Source organism: Microcaecilia unicolor, chromosome 1, assembly GCF_901765095.1.
Source record: "Microcaecilia unicolor chromosome 1, aMicUni1.1, whole genome shotgun sequence".
NCBI lineage: Eukaryota > Metazoa > Chordata > Amphibia > Gymnophiona > Siphonopidae > Microcaecilia > Microcaecilia unicolor.
Genome location: NC_044031.1, coordinates 309,138,724 through 309,163,112, shown reverse-complemented (window position 1 = coordinate 309,163,112; position 24,389 = coordinate 309,138,724). Strand labels below are relative to the sequence as shown.

Genomic DNA, 24,389 nt, shown 5'->3' with positions numbered 1-24,389 from the left:
GCACTGAAGCTTGGGAAAAAAATTCTCATTCCCTTATACTGTATTTCTCTTTTCTGCCATGCAAGCCTGAAATCGGCTATGTCTGAAGCTCAGAAAGTTTAGCAGCATCGTGTCCAAATGCTGTGATGTCACTGGGACCCAATGTGCTTTCTTAATCACCAAGGGGCCGATGCTCAAAAGTCGCCATTAAAAACCACTTGCGTTTAGATCTGTGGCTGAAGTTACCAATTTCGAAATAGTGAATGATGCTCAAAGGAAATCGCATGCAAATGAGCCGCACACAATTTTACCAAGCAGCTCGGGATGGGAAAGCAGCTAGCGCACTCGTAGAACAGTCACTTGCTAAGCGTCAATGCTATATTTATTTATTTACATTTGCTCACATCTTTTTCAGTAGTAGCTCAAGGTTACATTCAGGTACACTGGATATTTCTCTGTCCCAGGAGGGCTCACAATCTTAAGTTTGAACCTGAGGCAATTGGAGGGTTAAGTGACTTGCCCAAGATCACAAGGAGCAGCAGCGGGATGTGAACTGGCCACCTCTGAATTGCAAGACTGGTGCTCTAACCACTAAGTCACTCCTCCACTTAAGAGAAATGCATTCTCAAGAGAAAAAAAGCTATAGTGCGAGTGCCATGGATGCACCTCCACACTGTGTGCCGTGGACACATCTCCACAACATGCTTCAGGTTGTTATTTTTTGTTGTTTGTTGTTTGTTTATTTATTTATTTATTTATTTAGTTCCATGACAACTCTTTTAGAGTTTCTTTTTGTAAGGGTCCATGACAACTTTCATACCCTAGGGGATTTCTTGTTTATATGTGCATGTATGAAAGCCATGTGTAGATTTTTCTTTCCTAGCTGTGGATGCTCCTCCACAACGTGTTTCGGACTTTTTTTTTTTTGTTCCATGTCAGCTTTTTCACAGTGCTGTTTGCAGGACACATACACATGGCATATTTAACACACAACGTGCAAATACTATTAAAATATGACAGCAAACTGCTCCTCCGAGAAGTCGCCATCATGCTGTGACAGCTCCAGACTTCCCAGAAATTTTTGCACATTAAAGGTAGATAGCGTGAATGCTAAACCAGCTAGAATCAGTCTAAATGGGATGTTCTAGCATGTAGCTTTGTGCATTGCCCCCCCCCCCCCCCAAGTCCTTTAATTATATTATTTTATTTAATTTAGAGGCCCTTTTACTAAGCCGCGTAAGCATCAACACGTGCCCAACACACGCCAAAATGGAGTTACCTCCCGACTACCGCATGGCTCTTGCGGTAATTTCATTTTTGCCGTGCGTCCGAAAAATATTTTTTATTTTCGGGCTCACGTAACGGACGTGTGCCAAGTGGCATTTGATGCACGTAGATCATTACCGCCCGGATTCTTTACTTCTAAGTCAATGGCTGGTGGTAAGGTCTCAGATTTTTTTTGGCAAAAAAAAGACCTTCGATATCATCATGCTGATCAATCCATAGACTGGTGGGTTGTGTCCATCTACCAGCAGGTGGAGATAGAGAGCAATCCTTTTGCCTCCCTATATGTGGTCATGTGCTGCCGGAAACTCCTCAGTATGTTCTCTACCTCAGCAGGTGGTGGTCACACACAGCAGCAGCTCTGGCTAGGCCTCCAAGCCTAATTTTTAGGTTTTGTTGAGTGCCTGGGGTTGAGGGCTCTTCTTGAGCAAGTGCAAACCTGGTGGCGCCAGGTCCCTCCTTTTCTCCCCCTCCCGCTGGCTCCGTTAAAAAAAAAAAAAAAAATTTTGGACGTCCTTAAGGGCGTTTATTTCGACGTTTATTTAAACGTTTATTGCAGCTACTCACTGGGACACCAGGTCGTTACAGCTCGGAGCGAGAAGCAGGTAATTTTTACCTTTTTATAGCGGGCAGGGGGTTCCCCGATTGATCTCCACGTGGCCTATGGCGTCGGAGGGCGAGGGCGCGAAGAATCGCTCCCCGGACCGCGTGTGCGCTTCTAGCGGGAATGCGGGGGTTTTAAAGTCTGATTCGCCCTTGTTGGGTGTCAGTTTGGAGGCCGGTCAGTGTCCCGGGTCTTCCTCTGGCGCGGCGGTTTTTCCCGCCATAAACGCCCATCCCCCGCTGCTCGCCTCCGCCATCTTGGCCGGCCACTCTGTTCGGACGGCTTCTTCTTGGGCCGCCCTTGAGCTGGGAGACGTTCATGCCATGGCCGCCCTTGATTTGGGCGACGGCAAAAAAGCGGCTAAAGTTAAGCGCCGTTCTTCCCGCGCGGCTCCTTCGTGGAGTGTCGCGACGGACGCCATCTTGGATGCGCAGCATGTTGCTCCCCCGCTCTTGCGAGCGCCGGTTGAGGGTGCGTCTAGGGCTGTTGCCCAGGCTGCTGAAATACACAGTCTGGGGGGTTTCTCCCCCGAGTTTATTTTGCTGCTGCATCAGGCTTTCCTTATGCAAAACGCTGCCCCTTCTCCCTTGTCCGATAACGGGGTTGAGGCCCCCGGAAGTAAACGCCCTCGGGTGGATTCCCAGGCCTTAGAGGACGCTGTTTCCTCTGATGTAGATGAGGGCAGCGTATCTGAGTTCTCACAACGGTCCTTTGGGGATTCCTTGGAGGAGACGGATTCCCGCTCGGATGGAGCGGATGACCCCTCTGCAGCGCGGATCTTTCGCTGAGAGGATTTGCCCAACCTGTTGCTGCAGGCCATGAGCATTTTGAAGATTTCCTCGCCAGAGGACGTCTCTCCCTCAGCCCCTGTTGGCTCTGCCATTATGCTGGGGACGAAGCGCCCGCCTAGAACCTTCCACGTGCATGATGCCATGCACACCTTAATTTCGGCTCAATGGGATGTCCCGGAAGCGAGCCTCAAAGTGGCTAGGGCTATGTCCCGCCTCTATCCTTTGCCTGAAAGTGAACGTGAGGCCTTTCTTTGGCCTACCGTGGATTCTTTAATCACTGCGGTGACTAAGAAGACGGCGTTGCCGGTGGAAGGTGGCACGGCCCTAAAGGACGCCCAAGACAGAAGATTGGAAGCGGCTTTAAGGTCGTCCTTCGAGGCGGCTGCCTTAAGTTTGCAGGCCTCAGTTTGCGGCTCCTATGTGGCCAGGGCGTGCCTGACGATGGTACAGCGGGCTTCCCCCTCGGATCCTTCCTTGAGAGCTGACTGGCCTGGAATCGGGCTTGGCTTATTTGGCAGACTTACTGTATGATGTCTTGAGAGCCTCGGCTAAAGGCATGGCTCAGACAGTCTCTGCGCGGCGCTGGCTTTGGCTGAAACATTGGTCTGCGGACCACGCCTCTAAGTCCCGCCTGGCTAAGTTGCCTTTTAAAGGCAAGCTGCTCTTTGGGGTCGAGCTGGATAAAATCGTGACCGATCTCGGCACGTCTAAGGGCAAAAAGTTACCAGAGGTCAGGGCTCGGGCCAGTGCTCGCCCCGGTATCTCCAGAGGACGGTTTCAAGAAGCCCGTCGGTACCGCCCGGGCAAGTCGGGCTCCTCTGCCCCCTCTTCCTTCAAAAGGAACTTCTCCCCCAAGCAGCATTCCTTTCGCAGAGACCGCCGTCCCGGAGGTACGCCCTCCGGTCCTCCCCCAGGGTCTCGTACCCAATGACGGGGTCCTGGTCCATGGCCCAGTGCAGATTGGAGGGCGCCTGTCCTCGTTTCTGGGCGAGTGGACCAAAGTAACTTCAGACGCTTGGGTGCTGGAAGTCATCAGAGACGGCTACAAGTTAGAGTTCTGCCGACCCTTAAGAGACGGGTTTGTACTCTCTCCCTGCAAGTCTCCAGTCAAAGCTGTGGCAGTGCAGCAGACCTTGGACAACCTGATCCGCCTGGGTGCGGTCGTTCCGGTGCCAGAAAATCAGATTGGCAAGGGACGTTACTCCATTTTCTTTGTGGTACCAAAGAAAGGAGGTTCTGTCCGGCCTATCCTCGACCTCAAAGGGGTCAATCGGGCCTTGAAAGTGCGGCACTTTCGCATGGAGACTCTCCGCTCTGTTATAGCGGCAGTGAAGGCAGGAGAGTTCTTGGCTTCCTTGGACATCAAGGAAGCGTACTTGCATATTCCCATCTGGCCTCCTCATCAACGCTTTCTGCGTTTTGCAGTCCTGGGCTGACACTTCCAGTTCAGAGCCCTCCCTTTCGGGTTGGCTACTGCTCCGCGGACCTTCTCCAAAGTAATGGTGGTCATCGCGGCCTTCCTGCGAAAGGAAGGAGTACAAGTCCATCCTTATCTGGACGACTGGTTGATCCGAGCCCCCTCTTATGCAGAGTGCGGCAAAGCTGTGGACCGGGTAGTTGCTCTTTTGAGCTCCCTGGGGTGGATCATCAACTGGGAGAAGAGCCAGCTGCGCCCGACTCAGTCCCTGGAGTATCTGGGAGTTCGATTCGACACCCAAGTGGGCAGAGTGTTCCTGCCAGACAATCGGATTGTCAAGCTTCAGGCTCAGGTGGACCAGTTCCTAGTAGCCTCTCCTCTTCGGGCTTGGGACTATGTGCAGCTGTTGGACTCTATGACGGCCACGATGGAAGTAGTGCCCTGGGCCAGGGCTCATATGAGACCACTACAACTCTCTCTGCTGCAGTGCTGGACTCCGATGTCGGAGGATTATGCTGTGCGCCTTCCCTTGGACCCAGCAGTGCGCAAGGCGCTGAGCTGGTGGATGCAGACAGACAAGTTGTCTGCAGGAATGCCTCTGGTGACCCTGGAGTGGATTGTCGTCACGACGGACGCCTCTTTGTCGGGCTGGGGAGCCCACTGCTTGGGAAGGACAGCGCAGGGGCTCTGGTCTCCTGCAGAGGCAAAGTGGTCTATCAACCTCCTGGAACTCAGAGCCATTCGGTTGGCGCTTTTGGAGTTCATCCCGGTACTGGCGTTGAAGCCAGTACGGGTCCTGTCGGACAATGCCACGGCTGTGGCCTATGTCAACCGCCAGGGAGGTACCAAGAGCGCCCCTCTAGCCAAGGAGGCCATGAATCTATGCCAGTGGGCGGAAGCGAACCTGGAACAGCTGTCAGCGGCCCACATTGCCGGAGTCATGAATGTCAAGGCGGACTTTCTCAGTCGCCATACATTGGAGCCCGGAGAGTGGCAGCTATCTGCTCAGGCGTTCTTGGACATCACGAAGCGCTGGGGCCAGCCGAGCCTAGATCTGATGGCGTCATCGGCCAATTGCCAAGTGCCGCGCTTTTTCAGCAGAGGACGGGACCCTCGATCCCTGGGAGTAGATGCTCTTCTCCAACAGTGGCCGACACAAGAGCTTCTCTATGTGTTCCCGCCCTGGCCCATGTTGGGCAGGGTGCTAGACCGGGTGGCAAAGCATCCGGGCCGGATAATCCTGGTGGGTCCGGACTGGCCCAGACGTCCCTGGTATGTGGACTTGATCAGGCTCTCAGTCGACGATCCTCTGCGACTGCCAGTGGAGCAGGGTCTGTTACATCAGGGTCCCGTGGTGATGGAGGATCCCTCCCCCTTTGGTCTTACGGCCTGGCTATTGAACGGCAGCGTCTGAGAAAGAAGGGCTTCTCAGACAAGGTCATCGCCACTATGCTGAGAGCGAGGGAAGCGCTCTACTTCTACTGCTTACGCCAGGGTTTGGCGTATCTTTGCAGCGTGGTGTGAAGCAGGCTCACTTTCTCCCTTCACTGCTCCAATTTCTTCAGTGTTGGCGTTCCTGCAAGAAGGTCTGGAGAAAGGCCTGTCGCTCAGTTCCCTTAAAGTCCAGGTAGCGGCTCTGACTTGCTTCAGGGGCCGCCTGAAGGGTGTTTCCCTGGCTTCGCAGCCAGATGTGGTGCGCTTTCTCAAGGGAGTTAATCACCTGCGCCCTCCTCTGCACTCAGTGGTGCCTGCGTGGAATCTCAACCTGGTGCTAAGAGCATTGCAGAAGCCGCCTTTTGAACCCTTGTCGAGGGCATCTCTGAAAGACCTGACGTTGAAAGCAGTCTTTTTGGTGGCTATCACTTCAGCCAGAAGAGTTTCCGAGCTCCAGGCGCTCTCATGTACAGAGCCTTTTCTGCAGTTCACTGAGGCAGGAGTGACTATTCGCACAGTGCCTTCCTTCCTGCCCAAGATTGTTTCTCGCTTCCATGTGAATCAGCAGCTCTGTCTCCCTTCCTTTCGTAGGGAGGACTACCCAGAGGAATACTCTGTTCTCAAATATCTGGATGTGAGATGTGTCATCATCAGATACTTGGAAGTGACCAATGATTTCCAGAAATCGGATCATCTGTTTGTCCTGTTTGCAGGTCCTCGTAAGGGTCTGCAGGCTGCTAAGCCTACAGTGGCAAGATGGGTCAAGGAAGCCATTGCAGCGGCTTATGTGGCCGCGGGGAAGGTGCCGCCTATCCAGCTGAAGGCTCACTCCACTAGAGCTCAGGCGGCCTCGATGGCAGAGGCTGGGTCCGTCTCCTTGGAAGAGATTTGCAAGGCGGCAACTTGGGCTTCGGCCCATACCTTCTCCAGGCATTACCGCTTGACTGTGGCTGCTCGGGCGGAGGCCCGGTTTGGAGCTTCAGTGTTGCGGTCAGGGATTTCTATGTCCCGCCCTGGGTGAGTACTGCTTCGGTACATCCCACCAGTCTATGGATTGATCAGCATGATGATATGGAAGGTAAAATTATGTATCATACCTGATAATTTTCTTTCCATTAATCATAGCTGATCAATCCATAGCCCCTCCCAGATATCTGTACTGTTTATATTCTGGTTGCATTTCAGGTTCAAGTTTAGTCTTCAGTTCCTGTTCAGGAGGACTTCGTGTTCAAGTTTTTCAATGAATTCTTCAAGAGTTGAGACGAATTTGTGTTACAGTGAGCTGCTGCATTCCTCTCCCCTCCGTTTTACGGGGCTGGATTGAGACTTAAATTCTGCCGGCGCTCCCTCCCGCTTCGTGCGGCAGTAGGGCAGCTTTGTACCCCTCCCGCTTCGGCGGTGTTAGGGTCAGTCAGCGCCTCCCGCGGTTGCGGTTGCAGGATAAGCCAGATCCCCCCGCATCGGCGGGTGTGGTGTCCCTCCCCCGCTCCGCGGGGATGAGCTGGATGGATTCCCCTCCCCCACTTGTGTGGGGATGAGCTGGGTTAATTCCCCTCCCCCGCTTCGGCGGTGGTGAGCTGGGCAGAGTGTCCTTTCGTGGGTGTAATTCTCTGAGTCCTGTGGATGGAGCTTGGATATCGACATACTGAGGAGTTTCCGGCAGCACATGACCACATATAGGGAGGCAAAAGGATTGCTCTCTATCTCCACCTGCTGGTAGATGGACACAACCCACCAGTCTATGGATTGATCAGCTATGATTAATGGAAAGAAAATTATCAGGTATGATACATAATTTTACCTTTTTTACAGGCACGCTAAAAAATGGATTGGCGCTCGCCCAAAACCTGCCCCTACACTACCGCAAGCCATTTTTCAGCGCATCTTAGTAAAAGGATCCCTTAGAATTTAGCTCATGTCAGTAGTAGCTCAAGTAGAGTTAGAGACAGGTATTGCAGCTATTTTCCCATACCTCAAGGCTTACAATGTAATTTTGTACCTGAGGCAATGGAGGTTTAAGTGACATGCCTAAGGTCACAAGGAACCACAGTGGGATTTCAACCCTGGCTTACCTGGTTCTCTGCCCACTGCTCTAACCAATAGAGTACTCCTTTACTTCCAATAGCCCATGGCCATTAACAAAACGTTTGCATGTGAGCCCTTACTGCCAACTATTTTGTAGATGGTACAGGCTCATGCATTAATTCTGCTCAAGCGCTAACTGATTAGCGCAGAAATACCCACTTCTATCCCCTAGACATGCTCCTCAACCAAAAAATAAGAAAATATTTTTTTAGCACGAGAAGTGCATGCATATTTGAAACTTGCTATGGTACCCCTCAGCATGCTCCGTAGTAAGCCCTTTTAAGCTGCAATAAGCACACATTAGTGCTTACCACAGCTTAGTAAAAGAACCCCTAAAAATCTTGGGCCCAATTTAAATCACCTGCCCAGGGCTAACTGGGCATATTCAGCGGCACTTAACCGGATAGTGCAGCTGAAAATCTCCAGTTAGTGCATTTTGTGGGTGCTCCGGGTGTGGAGTCGGCACTTAGCTAGTAAATTGCCTATTTTCAGCACTTAACTACATAAATAGGATCGATTAAAAGTCAGTCCTATTGTTAATTTTATTTATTTATTTGTTTCATTTGTATCCCACATTTTCCCACCTCTTTGCAGGTTCAATGTGGCTTACATAGTACCGTAATCGGCGTTAACAGATTCCGGTGTGAACAAATACAAGTTGCGAGTAATATCAAGGTGATATGGTAGAGCACGATACATGTATGATAAAGACAATTGGGGATAACTTAGTGAGGGAACGGAAGAGTTAGAATATGTCCGTTACGATCTTTGGTTACGTTGTGTCGCAATTGTCCAGGTTTTTTATGTTGGGTCGGTGGGGTATGCCCTTCTGAACAGTTCTGTTTTTAGTGCTTGCCAGCTGATATATAATATTCTTTACACTCATAACATCAGTTTTCTTGATACTGTTCATCAATTTAGTACTGTGATTAGGATGGAGGTAGGATGTGCTATGATGTAAATGTGGTGTTCATGCACAATTTGAACTGCCAGTTCACTGCGATACACCAAAAAAACAGCACAACGAACAAATATTTATATAATTTTATTTATTTTTTATTTTCACCAGTAAGCACAATTTTTCTATACTGATATTTTAAGATTTTCAATTAGGGTTTCTGTTACAGTTTATCAATTAAATTTTAACTGCCAGACCCTTGACCATTCTTCTAACTTTCTGAGATCCCTTCTCATCGTTTCTACTCCCTCCAGGGTATCCACTCTATTGGCGATCTTCATGTCATCCACAAAAAGGCAAACCTTTTCCTTCCAACCCTTCAGCAATATCTCTCACAAATATATTAAACAAAATGGACCCAGCACCGACCCTGAGGAACCCCACTGCTCACCATCCTTTCCTCCTAGCGGATTCCTTTTACCACCACTCTCTGCCACCTGTCGGTCAACCAGTTTTCTATCCAGTTCACCACTTTCGGTCCTAAGTTCAGCCCTTTCAGCTTATTCACAAGTCTTCTGTGGGGGACCGTATCAAAGGTTTTGCTGAAATCCAAGTAGATTACATCTAGCGCACGGCCTTCATCCATTTCTTTTGTCACCCAGTCAAAGAAGTCAATGAGATTCATTTGGCAGGATTTTCCTTTGGTAAAGCCATGTTGCCTCAGGTCCTGTAACCGGTTGCCTTCTAGAAAGTTAACTATCCTTTCTTTCAGCAGCGACTCCATTAATTTTCTTACCACCAACCTGAGACTTACCGGTCTGTAGTTTCCCACTTCTTCCCTGTCTCCACTTTTGTGAAGAGGGACCACATCCGTTCGTCTCCAGTCTCGCGGAACCTCTCATGTCTCTAAAGATCTATTAAATAAATCTTTAAGAGGTCCCGCCAGGACCTCCCTGAACTCCCTCAGTATCCTGGGATGCCTCTTCGGGGCAAGAATGAAGCCCAGTCTTTGTTGCCTGTCGCTGCTACTCTGCCTGATACAGCCACTTCTTCAAAATGACTGCCGCAACTTCAACTCAGCAGCTATTTTGAAGGAGTGGCTGAATTGGGCAGAGCAGCGGCAGTGCACAATAAATAGTGGGCTTCTTTCCTACCCCAAAGAGGCCACTAGATCACCAGGGTGAGTCAAGATGGGGGGTGGCACAGACCTGTATCCCCATTACTGTGGGGATAAAGTAATGGTGGTCCCTGCTCCTGTGGCACTAATGCCTTGCCATAATGGCGGTAGTACCGCATAATTTAAAAAACAAAAATTCCCCATTACCACGGTCACCATTTCCATGTCACTCTATTCTAAATTCAAGAAAACATGGGACAGGCACAGAGGATATAAGCACATAAGCAATGCCACGCTGGGAAAAGACCAAAGGTCCATCAAACCCAGCACTCCGTCTCTGACAGCGGCCAATCCAGGCCCCAAGAGCCTGGCAAAACCCCAAAATTTAATAACGATCAATGGACTTTTCCTTCAGGAATCTGTCCAGATCCCCTTTAAACTCAGCAAGGCCAGCTGCTGTCACTACCTTCTCCGGCAATGAGTTCCAGAGTCTAACCATGCGCTGAGTAAAGAAAAACTTTCTCCAATTTGTTTTAAACCTACCACATTCTAATTTCATCTTGTCCCCTGGTTCTATTATTGTTAGAAAGCGTAAACAAACGCTTCACATCTGTCCGCTCTACCCCACTCATTATTTTGTACACCTCTATCATATCACCCCTCAGCCGCCTTTTCTCCAGGCTAAAGAGTCCTAGCCTTCTTAACCTCTCCTCATAAGGTAGTCGTCCCATCCCTTTTATCATTTTCGTCGCCCTTCTCTGCACCTTCTCCAATTCCTTTATATCTTTTTTTGAGATGAGGCGACCAGAACTGAACATAATACTCCTGAGGGGACAGGATTGTAGAGCTTGTTAGTTGATATGGATGGGCAGATTGGATAGGCCAAGTGGAGGCATATTTCAAAGCACTTAGGGCCCTGTTTACTAAACCGTGCTATAGGCGTGCTAGCGTTTTTAGTATGTGCTACAATTTAGTATGTGCTAACGCTAGAGACACCCATAGGAATATATGGGTGTCTCCAGTATTTAGTGCTCAATAAAAACATTAGTGCACCTTAGTTAACAGGGCCCTTAGACTTACAAAGTTATGTAGTAACCTATAGAACTTTGTAAGTCTAAGTGCTTTTGAAAATGAGCACAATAGTCATTTATCTGTTGTCCTTTTCGCTGTTTCTAAGCAGCAGCACAGTGTGAATTTTCCTCTTATATTGTTTTGTTTTTGAAAAATCTGGAAATTTTAGGAAAAACTGAAATATATACACTACTTATTTTTGCATTAATCTTAACTTTACTGTTTTCAAGACATTTGGGTAAAAACAGCGGTAAGAAGTGGCCTTAGCGCGTCCTTACCTGGGTCATTTTCGCACATTAAGGCCATTTTTACTCAGGGTTAAAATGGCTGATTTTTTCATTTTCAGTATTAATAGCCATGTGCTAATCTTCACATTAGTGCGTGAGCCCCTACCAGCATTTATTTTGTAGGCTGTAAGGACTCTCATTCTAACCATGCACTAATCAGCACACAACAATGTAGCTGTGCTGACCGATTAGCGCAGAACACACCCACTCATTGCCCCCAAACTTGCCCCCCAGCCCTAAAGAAATACATTTTATTTTTTAGCACATTGGTAGTGCACACCCGTTCAAAAATTACTGCAGAATGCCTCAGTGTGCCCCATAGTAAGACATATTTTGCTGCGGTAAGTATGCTTTAGTGCTTATTGCAGCTTAGTAAGAGGACCCCTTAGTTACTTATGTACACCTCAGCTGGCACACAGATTTTACTCAAGTTAGGGTATTTATACTTTTATTCAAAATGAAAAATGCAAATGAAAGCAACAAATGACACTAGTAACAACAAGACGTCCTCCCATCATATAGAGCAAGAAGAACTGTTGAGACAGCACATGAGAAAGACTAATAAAAAGAGGCAGGTACTCAGTCTAGGTGTTTTAAATACATCGATTGTACATGCATGCTCCTAGTGTTCAAATATTTTATTTATTTATTTATTTATCGTGAACATTTATATCCCACATATTCTCACCAAGGCGGGCTGTATGTGGCGTTTTTTCTTAGAACCCTGGAGATGAAGTGACATATGTTCCATAGTAAGTGGCCTTGTGAAGAAAAAGACTGGAAACTTTTGTGTGCCCTCCACGATTGTAGAAGTATCATCCAAAAGGCAAAGCTGAGGAGTAGGTACCGTCACACGATGGTAGATACCATTCAGATGGGTCCAGAGATGTTGCCAGAAGATCTGAATACCAGAACAGTCCCAAATATAATATTGATATGTAGTCTCAGCTGCACCACATATGAGACAGCTAAATTTACATGTGGTGGAGTCAGTGTATGCAAATCTCTCTCATGAATATTCATTGTGGATATCCTGAAAATCTGACTGGCTGGGGTGCCTCCAGGACCAGGTTTGGGAACAACTGGTATAAGGACCAAAATCATGTGATCATCAATCTAATATACGCTGTAGAGACAACATTGTAAGGAATTTCTGTAATCCATCATAATAGCGACCAATGAGGCCCTTTCGAACAGCGGGTTGGGGCCACTTTTCATCAAAGATTCCAAGAAATCCTCTGAGATTGGAATTTCTGTAATTGTACATCATTGGTTTTCATTTCTTTGAGTTGTGTTTTGTGGTTGGTAGGGGTTCTCAAGTATCTTCTCTCTGTTTTTCCACGTGTGGGTTCCACAAGGTTCAATATTATCACCTTTATTCAATATTTTTCAAAGTCCATTAACCACACTTATCCAGTCCTTTAACATTAAATTCTTTATTTACGTTGATGATATTTATTGGTTTATCCAGTATCTCCATTAAACATCGATTTGCAACCTCTGCAAGATTGCCTTTCAGCAATGGCAGATTAGCAGTTGTGCAACAACTTGAAGCTTAACCCAGAAAAGTCGACGACTTGCTGGATTACAGGTTCGTTATTACCACCAGACTCTGATCCTGTTCTTTTTGGTTTACCGCTTAAATCTTTTCTTTGCTTTCGTTATCTTGGAGTTTGGTTTGACTCTCAACTTTCTTTTGTAAAATATATTTCAGAAGTGATTAAACTAGGCTTTGCTACATTACGCTTTCTACGTACTATTCGTTTTATTTTGGATTTTCGGCAATGATGGAAACCGAGGACGCCCATCTCTGAAGCGGCCAAATCCAAGCCATTTGGTCATGGGAAGAGCCAGCATTCATAGTGCACTGGTCCCCCTGACATGCCAGGACACCAACTGGGCACACTGCAGTGGACTTCAGAAAAAGCTCCCAGGTGCATAGCTCCCTTACCTTTTGAGCTGAACCCCCCAAAACCCACTCCTCACAACTGTACACCACTATCATAGCCCTTAGGGATGAAGGGGGGCACCTACATGTGGGTACAGTGGGTTTTGGAGGGCTCACATTTACCACCACAAGTGTAAAAGGTAGGGGGGGATGGGCCTGGGTCCGCTTGCCTGAAGTGCACTGCAGTACCCACTAAAACTGCTCCGGGGCCCTGCATACTGCTGTCATGGAGCTGGGTATGATATTTGAGGCTGGCATAGAGGCTGGCAAAAATATTTTTAAAGTTTATTTTTTTTAGGGTGGAAGGAGGTTAGTGACCACTGGGGGAGTAAGGGGAGGTCATCCCCGATTCCCTCCGGTGGTCAGTTTGGGCACCTTTTTGAGGCTTGGTCATAAGAAAAAAATGGACCAAGTAAAGTCGCCCAAGTGCTTGTCAGGGATGCCCTTCTTTTTTGCATTATCGGTCGAGGACGCCCAAAATCGGCTTTCGATTATGCCGATTTGGGTGACCCTGGGTTGTGTCGAAAGATGGGCGCCCTTCTCTTTCGAAAATAAGCCTGAAGATGTATCACACTGGAGTTCCTTTGTATCTGTCTAATCTGGTTATCCCCTATACCCCTGCTCATCAACTTAGGTCTCTTGCCTTTTCTTGTCTGGCTGCTTCGCTTTGGAACAGTCTTCAGTTACTTCATGATTTGAGCTGTCTTTTCAAAGGTTTAAAGTTCTCTTAAAAGCTCATTATTTTCAACAAGCCTTTGATTAATACTTTTTCCACTTTCGATTGATTACATAGTCCTTGGCACACATTTTTTAGGTTTGACGCTTGATTTGATTTCATGTATGGTCTTTTATGATTGTTTGTCTTCTGTCCTATCTAAAATAGAGTTCTTTTCAATTTTATTTTATTGAAAAAATTTTTTGTAAACTGCTTAGTTCCCCCCCACCTTTTTTTTTTTTATATATTTGGCGGTATATCAAGTTTTTAATAAATATAAACATAGGATAAGCAGCATAAAATCTGTTTTACTGTTCTGGGATCTTGGATCTTGCCAGGTACTTGCGACCTGGATTGGTCACCTTCTGGAAACAAGATACTGGGTTTGATGGACCCTCACTCTGTCCCAGTATGGCAACTCTTATGTTCTTATGTACCCAGTTAGGCACAAAATGCGTGCTTTGCTAGTATTTTGTAAAGGTCATTCTGCGCAGAGCACCCTAGCTTAGCGCGGCTCATCCTGGTTCCTAATTGTGAGTGCCATTTATTGTACAGTTTGCACATGGTAACATGCTCCTGCACAAAGATGTTAAAAGTATTTTGAGGTAGTTTGCTTGTTCCTGCATATTAAACTGCATGTTGTATTTTTCTGAAAATTTCCCTGCAGGGGCATGGCATGGCCAGGGAATGAGTATGAAAGCATTAGCCAGTTAGTCTGTTGTACTTACCGTACATTAATGTGGGAGCACTTAGTGCTTCATAAATAAGAGGCGGTGAGTGCTCCTGCGTTAACTTTCTGCAGGTACTGTGTACTAATGGTAAAAGCACAGGCCCTGCAAAAAAAAAAAAAGTTTGAAAGGCCTTAATCGCACAGTAAAATCCTTCATTAAAACACATTAACTGCAAATTTTAGTACACTTTAGTAAACGGACCCCAAAGTAATTTATGGCCTCTAGACTCCAAAAATATGTAAGGCAATAAATTTCACGCTAAGATTATTATACCTTAAAGGAAAACCAGAATACATTTGGTTGTGTGAAGCAACTTTTTCTCCAAAGGTATGTAATTGATGAAAGCATAGTTTGCATTTCTAAGGTTCTTTTGTACCTAAATATTCATACAAGCCATTTAATAAGCCTGCGATTCTAGGAAGTCTATTCAATGTTTAATATTTTGGTAAGTGTATTTGAACATATTTGGTTTCCTTTGTAAAGCAATCTATATATCTATGTGCTTTTATTTTATGCATTTAAATATATTTTTCTCTGAAGGGGTCCATAACTTTCACCAGACTTTCAAAGGGTCAGTGAACAAAAACATTAAGAATCCTTGGTCTAATGTGTCTTGCAAAGCATTTCATGCATAATTCTAAGAGGGACAATAGTTCAAAAGATTTTAAATTTTTTCCACTTCACAACTTGGGGGGGGGGGGACAAGGCGAGGAACTTGTGGGTACCCCCCCCCCCACCCCGGCCTTTGCTGCATTACTTATGAACTCCTGACTAATAGAGCCATGTTTTAACAGGTGCTGATGATGATCTTAATTTCTTACTCCCATTTCCCTCAAGGTACGAATCGGAAGGTGCTCTTGAGTCTGCTTTATAGTGTAGGAGCTGAACGTTGTTATCCACCCATCCCCGAGCCCCCCCAGTTGTCTCCCAGCTCCCCCCCTGCAAGACCACCGCCCCCTCGGAACAACAGTAACAACATAGGTAATATCCTGCCCTTGTGTGATCATCTGTCCCCTCACCTCTCACTCTCACCTGACTGATTCTCCTTTCTATTTTTTCTCTCATGTTTTTAGTCTTTTGCTGTTTCCTTCTCTTGCCTTAGTCTTCCTCCTGTCTGTTTCCCCTGTGTCCTATCAAGCACTGGAGTGTCTGGTACTCTTTTTCTTTTTGATAAATTTCTCTGCAGCCTTTTGTATTATTCACACACTTGGTTGCAGCCATCCTAACTTCGGCATGTTGTGGTAAGTTAAATCCTTATTAAAGGTATCTCCTGGTATTTGTTCTCTCATGGTCCCAGTGTCATGTTTTCTCAGTTCAGTAGTTTCACACGGTTCTCAGTTATCTCGGATACTGCATCACTGACCTGCTGTAGAGAAGGAAAGTTAAGCTGTGTTCTTCCTGTTTTTCATGTCCAGCTAGCAGAGAGAAGATTTTGCAGCTGCACATATGCCAAGGGAAATTGAGCACCTGTTCACAAACATGAAGCGCCTGTCTCTTCCTGCCACATTTCCTTTGCATGCCACTGGAGCGTTAGGTTGCATAGTTCTGCTGATTTCTTGGCTCTCGCATTACTTGCTTTGCAGTGTGCTCTCGCTTGTTGCATCTGAGCTGCTGCCCTATTGCAGTACTGTTTCTGCTTTTCCTTTTCATTCTGTGTGGAATTAAGAGAAATGGAAACGGAATAGTTTCAGCATGGAGGGGCGTGGGCTAACTGAACTTTAAAAAGAAAACCCTCTCTTTGCTGGGTAGAGAGGCAAAGGAGCTGATTTTCTATTACATATGGAAGGCACTAAAGGCTCTGTATATGGTTCTAAGGCAAATGCTGTGCCATTTGGGTCAGAGAGAGAATTCATAATGCAATGGCGTCCTCTCTGTTCAGATTATAAAAATTCCCCTGCTGTTGAAAGCTGCCAGCAGCAGGGGAGTGGAGCTAAATATAGTATAAAAATTATAGATTTAAACTTATTCCCGGGCCCTCATTTCTCTGAGGGTAAAGGGGGAACCTGAAACAGATGAACCATTTAATTAAATTAAAAAGAACACAGTGAAAAAGAACCACAGTTCACAAAGCTAACACAGAAAAACTGGGTAGTTTTCCTGCGCAAAGCTGGAGTGAAGTGTGGCACGTTTTTCTCTGTGAAGCTTCCTGGTTAAAGATGTATAAGAGGATGGGGAATGTCTGTGCCAGTATGTGACTTGAGGGGGGGGGGGGGGTGGGCACACCCTAGAGGCTGCAGTTTAGTTCTGCACTGAATATGACATTTCCTTCCTGTTCCAGGATTCCAGGACTTTGTCTATCTTGCAACAGCACTTGGCCCAATGGTGAGAGGGTACGATAGCACGGACAGCACAGACTTAACCAATGATAGACTAAGAATGTGAGTGAACCATAAAATAGAGGCGATCTCAGACCTGCAATTTTTGTGTGAGACATGGGGTTGGGGCCACTAATTAGCAAGCCTAGGAGGAATAATTTTTGTTATAGAGCATTCTTGAAATGTGGATATGGTCACAGCGCTCCACAGGGTCCAAGCTTTATTTCACCACATAGCACTCATGTCATGTGATGTTCAGGGATGGGATTTGATTGGTACCATCGGGGGTAAAGTAATTTTCGCATGGAAGTAGTCATGTAATGCATGCAAATGTCCTTTTATAAGATTATGATATATACTTTGTTCATAGGCTTGTATAGAGGTGAAGTAAGGCAGGCACATGGATGGAGTTAGTAAGTTTGCAAGTAGATCATAAAATAGGCTAATTTACACAGGTACTTAAATAATCTAAGCATGACTATTTATGCTTGCTCTCCAGTGGGTGTAAATGGTTGTGCTTGCAAGATAGGTGTGATTTTATTTTATTGCATTTGTATCCCACATTTTCCCACCTATTTGCAGGCTCAATGTGGCTTAAAGAGTTTGGTTATGACATAATCATTCCATGATATCAGTTACAATTAGTAATGTTCAAAGATTAGGTAAGGGAAGAGAGAAGGAAGGTGTTAGGCAGGGTAGAAGGTAGACTGTAATAACTGTGTGGATTGGTGAGGTAGTTTTGTGAGGATATGGGTTCTCTTTGTAGGCCTTGTGGAAGAGATTTGTCTTCAGGGATTTGCGGAAGTTAGTTGTTTCGTCAATAGCTTTCAGGGCTGTAGGTAATGCATTCCACAATTGCGTGCTCATGTAAGAGAAGGTGGTGGCGTGTATCAGCTTGTATTTTAGTCCTTTACAGCCGGGGAAGTGCAGATTGAAAAATTGGCGGGATGATCTTATGGCGTTTCTGGGAGGCAAATCCACAAGGTTTAGCATGTAGATTGGGGCGTCTGCTTGAATGATTTTGTGTACTTTCGTGCAGATCTTGAATGCAACGCGTTCCTTGAGAGGGAGCCAGTGAAGTTTCTCTCTTAGGGGTTTTGCACTTTCATATTTAGATTTCTGCTTCTTACCCTAGTATTTTTATAAAGGTGCTTACATGTCTACTTGACCTCTTTAAACTAGATACCCCCATACAAAATTACTCGCCATATTTAAATGTTCAACACTTGCTGAAATATTCCATAGTGCCACAGTGTGTTTTCCCACTTTGAGTTCTAGGGATTTGAACTTGCAGCCTTCTGACTCCACTGCTCAGAAAAGGAGCAGTTCCCCTACCAGTTTTTGCTAGGAAGATTTTTGTTTCCCTTTTTTCACCTTACCATGCCATTCACATCTTCTGTGCTGGCTACATAAGCTCGCAGTGGAGATTAAGGGAGCTTTCTTTAGTGAGCGAATCAGAGAGATATAGAAGCAGGGGCTTGCATTTCACCACTCTCTGGCTCACCTATTTTATATCACAGTTCTAACTCTTGTTGCATTAGTGGTAAATCTCAAGAGATTTGTGTTGATATTTTTGAAAAGTGCCATAAAATTGAATTTTCATTATGAACTTTTACTGTGACACAATAGGGTTGATATTCAGAAGGACATATGTGGCCAGCAGTGACTGCCAACTGCATGACCTTTTTTTAAATATTTTCCCCTCCCATGGAACAACTAAGATTCAGCACAACATAGTAGAAACAAAAATGGTGACAATTCAAAATCGCATGAGATGAACACAGAAGATCTCTAATTAGAAAACGGATGGTATAAAAAAAACCTAAACTTAAATTGGCTGCATGTGTGTGGATGTGTCGAGTGACCTTGGGCATAGTTTGGGGGAGCGAGGGGAGGCATTGCCCTCCCCTCAAAATGCTTCTGGACCGAGTGCCTAACTCTCCCTCTCCTGCCCCACGCATTCCAGTATCTTTCTCTCTCTCTCGTTGTTCTTTCTTGTCCCCTTATGCATCCATTCCCTCCCCTTAAACCTGTCCAGTTCAGCAGCTCCTTCCCAGTGCAGTTGCTATGAGCAGGAACTAAAAACAGCTGGTGCAGAGTCTTATGATACAGCACTTCCAACCAGGCTCTGCCAGACTGCACTCTCTGATGCACTTCCTGCTGCCATGGGGGTGGTTCCGGCAGAATCCGACCAAAATCAATACAGCGTGAGACTCTGTGCATGCTGTTTCTATTTCCTTCTCACAGCAACTGCACTGGGAAGGAGTCCCGAGACCAGAACATGTGTGGAGGGAATGGATCGGGGGGGGGGGGGGGGGGGAGGGCAAGAATGGACAAAGCTGGATGGGGAAGGAGGAGAGAGGGGGGAGGAGATGGCTAGAACATGTGGGATAAGGGAGGGAGAAGAAAGATGACAGTTTTAGATTGGGAGAGGGGATATGCTGAACACCAGGAAAAGGAATAGGGAGACAAAGGGTAGGTTTGAGGGGAGGAGGCAGACTGCACAGGGAGGAAGAGAGAGGGCAAGCAGGGACAATGCTGAATGCGGTAGAGGAGAAAAAGAGAGGGTGAGATGCAGGAACATGTGGGAAAAGGGAGGGAGAAGAAAAATCGTGGACCATTTTGGGTTGGGAGAGGGGATATGCTGGACACTGGGGAGAAAAGAATAGGGAAACCATGGCCAGCCTAAGGAGCCAGCCAGTGAGACATGGGCTTAGAGTGGCCAAGTGTAGGGGCACGGAAAGCTTGCCTCACTGGATTGCCCCTTCACAGCTGCTATCATGTTCTCTCTCCACCCCCCCCCCCCCTCCTCCAAGCTGTGCTGCTCCTCTTCCTCTGTTGCACTACAGATTTGAAAACTGGAGACGGCACTTTCTGCTTCTTGTGCCTAGTTTCATTTTTCAAACTTGTTGTGCAGTGTAGGAAGAGGAACAGCACAATTATCGTAGACGAGAACATGCTACCATAGCTGCTGGGGCAGGTAGGAGTGAGCTGAGAACGAAACTGATGTTGGGGCTGAGGGGATGGGAGAAGAGGGATGAGGGCTGAGCTTTGGGGCAAAAGAAGCTGGGGACTGGGAGAAGGGAGCAGGAAACTGAGGCCACATTGAGCCTGCAAACATGTGGGAAAATGTGGGGTATAAATGCGACAGACAAATCAATAAATAATGCTGGTGTTTGGGACGTGGAGGGAAGGGGTTGGAGGCTATTGCTAGTGCTAGGGACTTGGAAGAGGTGAGCCAGAGAGTGGCCAATGTAACGCCAATTTTTAAAAAAAGGTTCCAGGGGAGATCCGGGAAATTATAGACCGGTGAGTCTGACGTCGGTGCCGGGGAAAATGGTAGAGGCTATTATTAAAAACAAAATTACAGACCACATCCAAGGACGTGGATTACTGAGACCAAGTCAGCATGGCGTTAGTGTGGGGAAATCTTGCCTGACCAATTTACTTCAATCCTTTGAAGGAGTAAACAAACATGTGGACAAAGGGGAGCCAGTTGATATTGTGTATCTGGATTTTCAAAAGGCGTTTGACAAGGAGCCGCATGAAAGGCTACAGAGGAAATTGGAGAGTCATGGGATAGGGGGTAATGTCCTATTGTGGATTAAAAACTGGTTGAAGGATAGGAAACAGAGAGTGGGGTTAAATTGGCAGTATTCACAATGGAGAAGGGTAGTTAGTGGGGTTCCTCAGGGGTCAGTGCTAAGACCGCTGCTCTTTAATATATTTATAAATGATTTAGAGATGGGAGTAACTAGCGAGGTAATTACATTTGCTGATGACACAAAGTTATTCAAAGTCGTTAATTCGTGAGAGGATTGTGAAAAATTACAGAAGGACCTTAAGAGACTGGGAGACTGGGCGGCTAAATGGCAGATGATGTGTAAGGTGATGCATGTGGGGAAAAAAGAACCCGAATTATAGCTACGTCATGCAAGGTTCCACGTTAGGAGTTACGAACCAAGAAAGGGATCTGGGGGTCATCGTTGATAATACACGGAAACCTTCTGCTCAGTGTGCTGCTGCGGCTAGGAAAGCAAATAGAATGTTGGGTATTATTAGGAAAGGTATAGAAAACAGGTGTGAGGATGTTATAATGCCGTTGTATCGTTCCATGGTGCGACCGCACCTTGAGTATTGTATCCAATTCTGGTCGCCGCATCTCAAGAAAGATATAGTGGAATTGCAAAAGGTGCAGCGAAGGGCGACGAAAATGATAGTGGGGATGGGACGACTTCCCTATGAAGAAAGACTAGGGAGGCTAGGGCTTTTCAGCTTGGAGAAGAGACGGCTGAGGGGAGGCATGATAGAGGTATATAGAATATTGAGTGGAGTGGAACAGGTGGATGTAAAGCATCTGTTCACGCTTTCCAAAAATAGTAGGACTAGGGGGCATGCCATGAAACTACAGTGTGGTACATTTAAAACAAATAGGAGAAAGTTTTTCTTCACCCAACGTGTAATTAAACTCTGGAATTCGTTGCCGGAGAACGTGGTGAAGGCGGTTAGCTTGGCAGAGTTTAAAAAGGGTTTGGACGGTTTCCTAAAGGATAAGCCAATAGACCGCTACTAAATTGACTTGGGAAAAATCCACAATTTCAGGAATAACATGTATAGAATGTTTGTACGTTTGGGAAGCTTGCCAGGTGCCCTTGACCTGGATTGGCCGCTGTCGGGGACAGGGTGCTGGGCTTGATGGGCCTTTGGTCTTTTCCCAGTATGGCATTACTTATGAGGTGATGGGACTGGGCATTGGAAGAAAAGAGCTAGGGGCTGGAAGAATGAAGCTGGCAGTCAGGGCCAGTCTTAGCAATTGTGGGCCCTTTGCAGACCAGTTCGGTGCCCCCCCCCCCCCCCCATCCCAATGGCAGCCTTGCAAGACTTCAGGACTGACGGTGGTAGCCTGGGCTGACTGTCATGTACTGGGAGGTGGGGAGAAGAGCTTTAACGCTATCTCCGAGCTGGCATAGGGTTAATGTGCTATTTGGCATGTAAGATCAGAGCACAGTGCTCTGATCATACGCGTGGAATAACGGAGAGCTACAGTTAAATGTTTTTCAAATGAGCTCTACGGTATTCCCTGTGTGCTTGCGCCAGATGTTTGTTCTTCGGCATTGGGTAAATGCTGACACTAGTGGCCTCTAGCACTCGTGTTTACTTTTGATCATCGGCACCTAATCATTTGGGCATGTTGCGGAATATAAGTTCCTTGTATTTGTATGAAAGGCAGAGGATGAAGCTGGATAGGGTATGAGTACAGAGGGTGGACTTGGGGGACTAGAAACTGGCTGAAAGATGGGAATGGGATGACTAGAAAAGTAAGTATATGAAGTGGAGAGAGAGACAGGGCTGGAGAGGGAAAAGGAGGAATAAAATCTAGTTAAAAGATATAAAAAGGCAGATAAGAGAAGTGGAAAAAAAAGCTGAAACAGAAGGATCAGTTTCAGAGAGTGATGAAGGGAAGAAGATGGGTGGAGTGAAGAAACAGAAAATGGATGTAAGATCCTGGAAAAGCACTTAAACAAAAATAAGAGGAAATGCTAAAGATAGACTAGGTCCAATCTAACTAGAAAAACAGATAAAGGTACAAAAATATTTATTTTTCAATCTTTAGAGAATGAAAAATGTCGCTTTTGAAAATGTGCATTGCTTTTATTTTGTTCTGTACAGGAGAAAATGTTATTTGTTTCTCTTTCTTCAGTGTTCTACTGTTAACAGTCTGGGGTTTCCATTTAATTTTGACTACGTATTTGTTTCTAACTTTGAAGTCTGTTATTTTTACTAGTTGATGATGGTATATGGATTTTGTTAATATGTAGGTAGTGTATAAGAATCTGTAGGAGGCCTTTTCCTCTATCTCAATGGAGGTGTACTCCTGACTTACCATATGTATTAAGGCTGGTGGATTTTGAATTCTTGGTTCTGGTATGGTATGCTTCGGAGTGTCACATTTGCAGGGTTTCTTTGTTGCTTCACTGTTGACAGTAGAGAGAGGAGGAGAGTGTGCTGGGGGAGAGGAAGAGAGGGAGTGCTGGAGGAGAGGATGGGAGAGAGTGCATTTTCAGAAAAATGGGGTGGTCCATAGGGACCATTACCCTACTAATTTTTAAAATCCCAGATGAAGGTCATACAGCAAATAATTTATTTAAAAATAACCTGTCGTGGCCGTGTCTAGTCTGAAGGCTGCGTCGGGTATAGCACAATAAGACATATAGATCAAGAAATCAATACGTAAAAACGAAATTAAAGTATTTAGTTCCATCAATAAAATAATAATAAAAAAGTAATAATAAAAAGATAGTAGAAACATACAATCAAAATACATATATGGATAAGTTATAACAAAAAAAGGATTCAAGATAGCAGTCAAGAATAAAAGACAGGTGAATTATAAAAGAAGTGAATTATGAGCCATAGTAGTGCATTGTGCATCTCAGTAAAAAGGAAAGACCTTGATATAAGTTAGATGGTGCAAATAAGGACACACTTTATATGTAGCACAGATAAGAAAGTAGTATAACATTGAGGCTAGTCAGGACAAATACATAATAAGGACCAAGGACAAATTCTCCCCTATTAATTAAATAGGGATGCTTTTACAAAGCCGCACTAGTGATTCCCATGCAGCAAATGAGAGGGAAGCCCATAGAAATTGAATGGGCTTTCTCTCATTTGCCGCACTGTGAATTGGTAGTATGGCTTTGTAAAAGAGGCCCATTAGGGGTATGTTTATTAAGGTGCGTTAGCGTTTTTAATGTGCCTGTAAATTTAAGGCGCGTTAAACACTAACACGCCTATACATTTCTATGGGCTGTAGAAAATGAACCTATGAACATTGGTTCAGGCCTAAAATGATTATAAAAACTGACAGGCCAGAGCTTGTGTGACACTGGCCTGAACTCCAGTGTGGCTCAACTCATGATCTGTTGAGATACCCTGGTGCAAGCAGAAATGAGGAAGGGGTGAGGATGGAAAAACAGAGTAACATGGTTTAGCAACATGGTGGTCACTGATGTTTTAGTGAAAAATAGAACAAGATAACTCCTCAGGAAGATGACTTAGAGGCGTATTTTCAAAGCACTTAGCCTTACAAAGTTCCATAGGTTACTATGGAACTTTGTAAGTCTAAGTGCTTTGAAAATGAGCCCCATTGTCTTCCAAGAAGAGCTAGTCCATTATTAGCTTTTCCAGAAAGTACTAACCACATTATTATAATAGCCAAACAGTGTTAACTATAATATTATCTTATATCCAATAAGTGTGATTTTCAGATTACCTATGTATGACCTGTTATGTTAATGAACGTAGTATATAAGTGATTGTATTTCCTACTTCTTTGGAGACAGTCACAGCCAGTACCTTTGTGCAAGCAGGGCTGCTCTCCCATGAGAAACTAATCAATTGTATCTGCATTGGCAAGTAATAATAAAAGGATTGTTTTTCTTATAAGGCGTAAATCCTATTGCTTTCTCATACGTAGCCTTGGGTCTTTTATCCCTGCAAATTGGCTGTACTCTTAAGAGAATTTACTATTTATCTATGCTTGGTAAGTAATAAACAGTTGCATTTCTCATACCTACGTAGCCTTGGTTTATTTATTCCACCTATTAGGGGGTGGCTGGTCCATACTACTCTAGTAAGGAATAAATAAACCTAAATAATTCAGGGCGTATTAGCGTTCACGTGTACACCATTTACGCGTGTCAAAAACGC

At 45.6% G+C, this 24,389-nt stretch overlaps 1 protein-coding gene across 4 annotated transcripts in view; it reads left to right on the top strand.

The window, feature by feature from the left end:
• The window catches only part of PLA2G6 (phospholipase A2 group VI), a 207,512-nt gene that overhangs the window by 97,802 nt on the left and 85,321 nt on the right, over positions 1 to 24,389 (top strand). For 3 of the 4 annotated variants that reach the window (XM_030208256.1, XM_030208248.1, XM_030208264.1), the window contains exons 9-10: positions 15,199 to 15,342; positions 16,640 to 16,739. In XM_030208256.1, coding sequence (XP_030064116.1) covers positions 15,199 to 15,342; positions 16,640 to 16,739 — 244 coding nt within the window. The remainder of the gene's footprint in view (positions 1 to 15,198; positions 15,343 to 16,639; positions 16,740 to 24,389) is intronic. The other variant, XM_030208274.1, reaches the window with a different exon arrangement.